This window comes from Aythya fuligula, chromosome 3 (genome assembly GCF_009819795.1).
Source record: "Aythya fuligula isolate bAytFul2 chromosome 3, bAytFul2.pri, whole genome shotgun sequence".
Classification (NCBI taxonomy): Eukaryota; Metazoa; Chordata; class Aves; order Anseriformes; family Anatidae; genus Aythya; species Aythya fuligula.
This window is the reverse complement of record NC_045561.1, coordinates 56022975-56032806: the sequence shown is the minus strand read 5'-3', so window position 1 is coordinate 56032806 and position 9832 is coordinate 56022975. Positions and strand designations below refer to the sequence as shown.

Below are 9832 nucleotides of genomic sequence, written 5' to 3'. Positions count from 1 at the left end.
AAAGACCCCAAGAATAATTGCAGAACAAGTCAAACTATCCAGAAATTTCACTTTAAATTTAGCCTACAGTAAGCATGTGTTCAGAGTCCATGTTAGCGTGTGTGATCTGTATTGAGAAAAGGGCACAGGGACATCATCACAGTAATAAACCTAATCAGTATACAGACTGCTGATTTTTTTCATGCAGGCAATTTAACTCAAAAAAAAAAAAAAAGTGTCTAGACTAAAATATATAATGTGCTGTGTAGGTTTTGCATTGAATATCCTGAATTTACTTTAGGGACATTCTTTAGAGAATATCGATTGGGATTTTCAGAGGTGGCTAAATGACTTAAAAGGATAAGTCCCATTGACTTGTTCCACTGTGCAAGGTATTAAATCAATAAGGCTTGTTCTCTCTGAGCTATTTAGGGCAAAAAACAATAAAGGAGTCAAGCATTGCAGCACCTAACTTTTGAGGGCTTGGTCCTCACTCTGAAGCACAGTGCTGTAATGTAAGCCTGTCATCTGGCCTCCATGGGACGTGGGAGAGTCAGCCACCTCAGAGAGCAGCTGGGTGCTAAGCAAGAAGCATATTTGATACCACTCTTTAGAAGCTGTTCAGGTAGCCACAGGCAGGAACATGCATGAGCTCCAGTCCCTGTCCTTCAAAGCCTCTGCCACATCGCTCTAGTCACTGGCCTTCCAGGTGATTCCTTCCCACTGAGCAGGCCATATATTTACATACACTTCTCCAAACAACTTTTTGTCTTGGGGAGCATACACTACAGTCTTGCTGAGCCAATCAATCTTGAATTTTTGGCTTTGCAGTAGCAGAATTTCAACAGGAAAGCAAAGACTCTCCTACTCCTTGTGGGGGTACTTAGGGTTCTCCCAGGAGACTGAACTAATAGACTACCAAATGAGAGGTTTATAGACAGAAATGTATTTTTAGATACCCAGGGAAGGGTACTAAGTCATTAGGCTAATCTATAAGAGGTGGTGACTGTACTTGTCATAAGTGCAATTCAACAGGGAGACTCATTTCATCATATGTGAGATATTTCCAAAGACCCACTTCAGCAGGGCAGGTCCCTTAGAGGATCTAGGCCAAGAAATGTGTAGTTTCTGGTGTCTAGGTCGGTCTGGGAGGAGAACAGGCCTCAAGCAGTCCTGAGAAGTTCAGCTCGTGCCCAAAAGCAGAACTCAAGGAACCAGCCTCAAGCAAGGTGGCGCCTCCTAAGGTTAGGTGTCACTGGAGTTAAATGGGAGCCAACCCCAGCATTCTTGGACTGAAATTTGTGTAACTAAGTAGCTTGAATCCCCTTTGGGCCTGCTTCAACTAACTGTGTCCTTTATTGGTACTAATTCTTACCCACAGCTGGCAATGTGTCCGACAACAGGGAAGTTCACACAATGGCATTTAACATGCGATAGAGTAGCTACCCATAGCTGGAATCTAAAGTTTCATAAGAGCGTTGTGCAGGCAGCTATGTGAGACCGATATGCTCTGTTTTGCTGACGCAAATAAATCCTGAAGTGACTCTGGTGACAGTATTCTGAGAGAATGGAATAAAGAGAGCTTGCCAGAGCATCTGTATCTCCCTTGTGCTTTACAGAAGAGACATATGGATCTTCACAGCAAATTATAACCTCCTTGAACAATGTAATAGGTAATTATATTCCCAACTTAGAAATTCCATAGTATATTGCATATAAAAAATCCTCATTGGGTTCTGCAGTTTTCTAATGTGCCCTGTTAAACCTCCTGTGTTCATCCCATTTAAAAACACGGAACTTTTACAGCAGGGATCTCAAAGTCACTCTTCTTGGTCCCATCCCCCTGTTAAGGACAGAGGCTAGCCGTGAAGAATTAACCGGCTGCTGAGGATGAGAAGAGGCTGTTGCATGAAACAGCCAACAGGTCACTGCCAGCTGCAGTGGTACCAACCACGTTTGGGAACTGGGCCTTGGGGAACTAAGAGCCAGATAATCACAGCACTCATGAAATTCTCATCAGGCCTCTGTGCACCCACTGTAGCAAGTATTTTTGAGGAACCCTCACCCCAGCACCCTCAGAAGAGCTACCAGCACAGGCAGCCCCAGCAGGAGGTCATGAAGTTGTGTTACCGCAGCACTGAGCCGGAGTCTCCAGGCCCAAGGAAAGGTGTGTTAGCTCAGCACAGCGGCACACAAGTGCAGCCCTACACCTTCGTTACTGCTGATGGCTCAGAGCAGGCAAAACACTCAACTATCAATTACTGTGCTGACTTTGTCGGTTCTGAAAGCTGCTTGTGCCTGTGAAATCTTTGTCGGACTTGTTTGCCTTCCTCCTCCACATCCCTTCTAACGCGTGAAAAGTAGTCATAATCAATGCTGAGGACTTGCATGAGAATGTTTTTTTTTTGTGTGTGTGTTTTTTTTTTTTCTAAAGCATTGTATAAACATTAACTCATTAAGGAAATACAATTAAGATTATAAATACCTGAAACCTCTTTAGGGTTGCTCCATTCTAACCCCAAAATATCACATGTAATTTCAGTGATATTTGCTCAATGATTACAAAAAAAAAAAAAAAAAAAAAAAAAAAAAGTCCCAAGGCTGAAAAGGTGGATGGTAAATTGCAGCTGCAAATTAATTAAAATAATCAGACAAGCCAGCAGTTACTGCCACAGTAAGGGGGTTGCTTATAAAGGCAATGTTAATAGAACATTTACCATCAGGGGGTTAGCTTGGTTCCTTTTTAATAAAATATCTGTGATTACCTGATTAGCTGATCACTGTGCAGAGCATTCTGTTCTTAATACAGCCATGAAGCCAAGGAGAAGAGAGGTTTTTATCAGATAAGACTTGTTTATTTAAAATGTATAATTGACTTTTTTTTTTTTTTTAATGGAAGCACAATCCAACAAGCTGCTCGCCTCCAACTACAGACACTGCTTCTCTCTCCAGCCTGAGATGAGCCAGCTTTCTTGCATGCACTTATCTTGGTAGGGTTACCATAACAATCTGAAATAAAGGTAAGAACACCCCAGTGGAGATAAGAAACTAATCTTTAATGGTTATAGCTGGTCACAGTCCATTATGGTGTTAGGCTAGTCGTATGCCATGGTGTTAGAATTATGACAACATACCAGTTCTGTGGTTCTGTCCCCACATGGTATTATTGGAGAAATAAACTGGTTTAGTCTGATAATATCTCATGAGGCCAAAATGCGATCCACAATTTAGCTGCTACTCACACTCTTAAGGGTGCTCCTTGTGCAGGAAAGCAGCACAACAAAGATCTTCTGACAATGTACTGGAACGCCAGTAAACTTGGAAAATGCAAAGAACACATGAAAACTAGACACCTCATGCATGTAACTGTATATTTATTTCTTTTTAAAGAACACTCCTTAAATGTATTGTAAGTCAATATACAAACTTGGTTTCACAGAATTATAATCCACTAAATAGCACAAAATATAATCCAGATTGTTGGTTTCTTTCATGTGTATGTGTGTGTGAGAGTGTGTGTGTGTGAGAGTGTGTGTGCACACGCACGCATGCTGCTGGTGGTAGTGGTAACCCACCACAGATGTTCAAACACAAGCCTGGGCTCCTACTGACTTTCCTCTGGATCAAACCTTACACAGATGGAGACCCTGCTCTGGAAGACTGTGACTTTCTGGCCCATGAATCCTGCTCCTTGAAGATGCCAGGGTGGTGGTGCTGTCTGCTTAGCTGGAAGGGCCATCATGCTCCTCCATCCACAGGACGGGGAGCCTCCCCTACAGCTGACTCAGGTGTCGCAGTGGGAAGTGACCAGCTGCTGGTGTTCAAGTGTGAGGAAATGTCATTTTTCCCCCTCCGAGTCCCTTGCTCACACTCCGGGGCACCTCTGCGTGACACCTAAGCTCCACGCTCAGCTTGGGCAGAGGCACCGCGGATGCTCGCAAGCTGGGGACTGCTGGGGCTCAGTGTGGTGCCGCTTGTCCGGCTCCTCACCCAGCCCCATGCGGCCGTAGGGGCCTTGCCACCCTGTTTTTGGAGAGGGAGGAGCAGGTGAAGTTGTGGCCTGATGGCCTGCCTGCCTTGGAGCCAGTGGTGCCCCCACTCAGCGCCTGCATGGCACGGCCGACCTGGCGTGTGCGGGTGAGTTACGCAGCCGGCACCAGTGATGCACTTGTACATATCTACATGGGGTGGAATGTTTTCCCATAGCTTTTTAAAGGAGTATCTAGATCAACATGTTCACATAAGACCAAATACTTTTAATATATTTATAACTGTTTTATAAAGCTTTGAAAAAACTCACAATAGCACATTGTTTTACTTTAATGCTTTACGGTACTATCAGTTTAAAATCACAATCAGCACTTAAGTTATAGTCAATCCAGCAAACAAGAGACAAAAAAAAATTACAAGAGTTAAGAACTGACTGATACATCCTTTATCTTTTTTTTTTTTTAACTAATGCATAAGTGCAGAATAAGATAAGATACTCTAGTTTAAATATCTTGTTTTACAATATACATTTTGTTCTAATTACGCAACAGTAAATCCCATGCTTCACATAGAAAAGCAATCCACAACATTAAGAAAAAAATTTACAATTTATGAAACAAAGTAAATAAATATTAGTATTACAGAATCAGAGCTGTACATAAAAGCTGTTCAGTTTTAATCATATAAAAATATGTTTTAGTGCAACCTCACATATATTGATGCTGTTTTGCTTTACATCATTTAGATCCAAGTGTCCAAAAAAGGAAAGAAATTACATTTATTACAAAGCAGATACACAAATTCTAAAATATGTACAAATTACTGCTAAAAAAATGCTTATAAGAATATAAGCAAAGTAAAGAAAAGGCACAAACATCTGTACAATTTAAAAGTACCAGACCCAATAAGAATTTCAAATTTAATTTTGGTCAGGCTCATGATGATTTGTTATTTTATCTAATTCTTTTGATATAACAAAAGTATATATAATAGCAAACTACTGTAACTTAGAACAGGCATGCTGTAAAGTTGAATACTTCTTCTATCTCTAGAAAAAAAAGTGGGGTAAATGTATGGGTGAAAGTCTCCATGCATCTCAGATCAATGTGGCTTGCTCTTCTCAGACGACGGATCTTTTCTTTCCTGTGTGCTTGATGGGGGCTCATTCCTGCTGTGAAAGCCCATCTGTCGGATGTCCACAAAGCTCTTGTTGTAAAAGGTGGGATGGGCTAGCGCAGTCTGTGATGTACCAAAACTGTCCTGTTCACCACCGTGCAAGTCAGGATGGGTGGCTGAGGCACAGGTCTGGCCCGGCTCAGATCCACTAAAGTGTTTAATGCTAAAATGTGCACTTTCTGAGGGTTTCTGGTGAGGCTCAGAAGGCCTCTGTGGCTGCTCTGCCCCATGCAGAGCGGCTTCTTCTGTGGCGATTCGCAGAGAGGCTATGGCTTTCGTACAAGTCTGTATGTTCTCCTCCTGCTCCCCCTCTGTCGCTATTACACTGTCCTCTGAAGTGCTCTGTGTCAGCAACAGCAACGGAGAGGAGGGTGCACTGGAGGGAGCGGTCGGGTGCAAGCTGTGCGGAGAGGTACGCTTCTCGTGATGCTTAGAAACACCGTATGACTCTTTCGTGAGGATTTCTGCAGGTCCTCTTTGCTTCTCCTCAGAGCCCTCCCTCTGCAGGGCAAGAGTGGACGGAGGATGTAAACCTGAAAGGGCCACAGGTACTGAATGGACCATCTGAATACCCCCAATAGGCATCATGGGGATGGGTGCTCGGATTTGTTGCTGGGAGTGTAGTGGAAGGTGGCTGAAGACGTAGTCATTCGGACCTTCGGGGAATGGGCTAGACCCGTGGTGCTCCATAGTTCCTTTTTCTCCATATACGCTGAAGTAAGGCCCCTGAGACAATCCCCTCCTCTGTAACCAGAAAAACAAAAGAAACATCAGCGCTGCCACTAGCAAAATTCTTGTCACACTGCCAAACCACCTATCTGCTTTCCTGTGCAACACAGCCTCCTGTTCACACAGCACCTTTCATCCAGATGGATCCCAAAGCGTCTGGAAAACTCCACTAATTGCTTATCCAAACAACATAGGAGGTTTTGCTTAGCTCAGCCCTGCAGGGCTCTTGCCTCTGAGGTGAAATGCAGCAGCTAGTTAAGTGTTCAGCAATACAATGCAGCAATTTAGGTCAGGAAGTGAAGAGTATTATATTCAACTGAAACTGCAGAGAGAATTTGGGGTAGATAGAGTTTCATTCCCCAAGAGAAATTTGGCCAGGATATCCATCTTACCCTCTGTTTTGGTAAACTGCGCAAACTGTGCTGGTATTGGCAGTCTGCATTGGGTATATCTCTCTTTTCTGTAGAGAAATGCACATCTGAATGTTCCCTGTTTGCCACCAGTATGGGAAGAATCTGACTGCACATACCCAAGTTCTTTCTGTTGAAAAGTCCTGCTCTGAAGCCCAAGGGAAAGGACTTCATCCTCCTACCCCCACTGTTAAGCTTTACCCATCCACCTCCTTGAGAAAAGAGGACAAGTATTTCCAGGGAAGTTCAAATATTTCTGTGCAAAGAAGACTCAAGATTTTATAGTCATTAACACACTGGAGCACCATTCTGGCCTATCTGTAAACAATAAATAATAACAAAAGCACAGGCATTAACTCTGAGTGAAAGTGATGATTCTGTAGTGGGGACACTCACCCACTCATAATGGGATTAAGAAGAATGAAGGATTTTGTAATGGCTAATAAAAAACAATCGCACTGTACTGACTTTTTCAGTGTCTTCCCATTAGTTCCTGCCTTGGAAGAATGAATAGCTTCATCTCCACTCTGCATTAAATATGCCTTGGGCGTTTGGGTTTCTCTTTTTTTCATTCTTAACTTTTAAAATTTGTTTTCCATCTGATGATTAAGTATCATTTATTGTTGAACAGAGAAATAACGATGACAGAAGTGGAGGATGACATTTGCATAATTGTATGTGGGATTTGGCCACACAGCTCTCGGGGATGCCCATAGGAAATCAAATGAACACAAATACCCATCTCTGCTCTGCAAATTGACCGAACACCTATCAGTTGCCCAGAGCCCCAGTCCTGGTATGGCAGCCTAAGGACTGTGCTGCTAAATGCCAATGCACTGCAGTGGCAGCACTTCACTGCTGCGAAATCCTAGCTCTCAAAGCATTAAGCAACCTCTTGATCCCATCCTAGGGAATGGGTTTAGGGGGCAATTAAAGATTCAGTTTCTGTGCTACCCCGTGGCTGAATCTCACTGTGCTCAGATGCTTTGTCCTGTTTAATATAAATCAATGCTGAGACAGGAAGAGTGACCCATAATCATCAGACTTGAACTTAAAAGATGCTATTATTCTGAGAATAATCTAATTCTGGGAATTTTCCTATTCAGAAAGCAAGACACTTGAGTCTCATAAAAGAGAAACTGTCATAAGAAAGTACAGTGACAGCACGTTATACTGCTGAAAGGGGAAAAATTTACAGAATAAACTAGAATTGCCAAGCCACAAGACATAGTTCATTTACCCTGTCAGCCCTTCCCATCACTAACCTCACCTCTGCACAGTTATTTGCCCCCCTTTTTTTTCCATCTTTGTTCTGTCAACCCGTTTCTCAGTCATGTTGTCCTTTTGGCTGTTTCCTAAGCCATGACATTTATCACTATTGCATCTGATGTAAACTTGGGCCAAGGGAAATAGAGCAAAAGCAACCAAAACAAAAGGAGTAAAACTCATTGAAGACCAAACTTAGTCATACTCATATCTCTAATTGAGAAAGACACTGTCTTCACGTTGTACCCTGCCACAGCTTTGAAAGGGAGTAAGACATCACTCTGTCCTTGCCAGACAGAGGTAGTTAACATGATAGAAACTGCTATATGCTCCAAGATCAGCAGTTATCATCCAATGTATGTCTCATGCCTTACTTTTACAGAGACAGTGACAGTGTCCACTGGATGCCTTCCAAGCCTGCCTAAGCACGTATCAGATTATCTTTCTCTAGCTCTGGCAGATGAGTTTTGAAAGGGCCATCATAAATGGTTACAGGCATTAATAAGTGTTCACACCTTTCATCCTATTTTTAAAATAGTCACAGCCAACACGGGTTCATGAGGAGAAAGTCTAGTTTAATTAACTTAATTCTCTTTTATGACAAGGTTACCCACCTAGTTGACCAAGGGAAGCCAGCTGATATAATCTTTTGGGATTTCAGCGAAATTTTCAATACTGTTTCTCACAGTATTTTCTGGACTAATGTCCATCATTCAGCTAGGCAAAAACATAATGTACAGGTGTACAATTGGCTGATGTGTCTGGCTCAAAGGCTTGTAGTTAATGGGGTTACATTAGGCTGGCGGCCAGTCACCAGTGGGGTTCCATGGGGCTGCATTTCAGGGCCAGTTCTCTTCAGTATTTTTATAAATGACTTAGATGCATGATACAAAGGTATACTAAGTAAGTTTGCAGATGACACGAAACTGGGAGGAGCTGTTGATTCCCTTGAGGGTAGAGAGTCCTTGGTGAGCAATCTTGACAAATGAGAGACCTGGGCAATCACCAACCACATCAAGTTTAACAAGAGCAAGTGCTGGACTCTGCATCTGGGACAGGGCAACCCTGGATATATGTACAGAGTAGGGGACCAGAGGCTGGAGAGCAGCCCCACAGAAAGGGATCTGGGGGTTCTGGTTGACATCAAGTTGAACACAACCCAGCAGTGTGCCCTGGCAGCCAAAAGGCACAACCATGTCCTTGGGTGCACTGAGCACAGCACGGCTGGCTGGTCGAGGAAAGGGGTTGTCCTGCTCTGCTGTGCGCTGGTGTGGCCTCACCTCGAGTGCTGTGTGCAGCTCTCAATGGTGCCACAATGGATGGAAGGACGTGAAATTGTTAGAGATTGTCCAAAGGAGGGCTACAAAGATGGTAGAGGGTCTAGAGGGCAAGACATATGAGGAGCAGCCGAGGGCCCTTGGTTTGCTCAGCCCCGAGCAGAGCAGGCTGAGGTGAGGCCTCATGGCGGCCTGCGGCTCCCTCACGAGGGGAGCGGAGGGGCAGGCGCTGAGCTCTGCTCTCTGGGGACAGCGACAGGACCCGAGGGAACGGCATGGAGCTGGGACAGGGGAGGGTCAGGATGGGGGTTAGGGAAAGGGTCTGCACCCAGAGGGTGGTCGGGCACTGGGACAGGCTCCCCAGGGCAGGGGTCATTGCACTGAGCCTGCCAGACTTCAGGAAGCATTCGGAGAACGCTCTCAGACATATGGTCTGATTTTTGGGTGGTCCTGTGCAGACCCAAGAGTTAGACCCTGTGATCCTTGTGGGTCACTTCCAACTCAAGATATTCTATGATTCTATATCCTTTACAAATATCTAACATTTTCATACATACAGACACACAGGGGGTTGTTTAGCCTGGAGAAGAGGAGGCTAAGGGGCGACCTTATCGCACTCTACAGGTCCCTTAAAGGAGGCTGTAGCGAGGTGGGGGTTGGTCTGTTCTTCCACGTGCCTGGCGACAGGACGAGGAGGAATGGGCTAAAGTTGCACCAGGGGAGGTTTAGGTTGGATGTTAGGAAGAACTGCTTTACTGAGAGAGTTGTTAGGCATTGGAATGGGCTGCCCAGGGAAGTGGTGGAGTCACCATCCCTGGAGGTCTTTAAAGGACTTCTAAAGATGTAGAGCTTAGTGATATGGGTTAGTGGAGGACTGGTTAGTGTTAGGTCAGAGGTTGGACTAGATGATCTTAGAGGTCTTTTCCAACCTAGATGATTCTGTGATTCTGTGACATACACACATTCACAGGGGAGAGACTGAATGTTAGATGATCTCTTCTTTTA

The 9832-nt window shown here is 44.2% G+C and overlaps 1 protein-coding gene across 2 annotated transcripts in view; it reads right to left on the bottom strand.

The window, feature by feature from the left end:
* Positions 1–4281: 4281 nt before the first annotated feature.
* HIVEP2 (HIVEP zinc finger 2) overlaps positions 4282–9832 on the bottom strand; it is a 116155-nt gene continuing 110604 nt past the window's right edge. For both annotated transcript variants that reach the window (XM_032184133.1, XM_032184134.1), the window contains one exon: positions 4282–5889. In XM_032184133.1, coding sequence (XP_032040024.1) covers positions 5071–5889 — 819 coding nt within the window. In that variant the 3' untranslated portion in view covers positions 4282–5070. The remainder of the gene's footprint in view (positions 5890–9832) is intronic.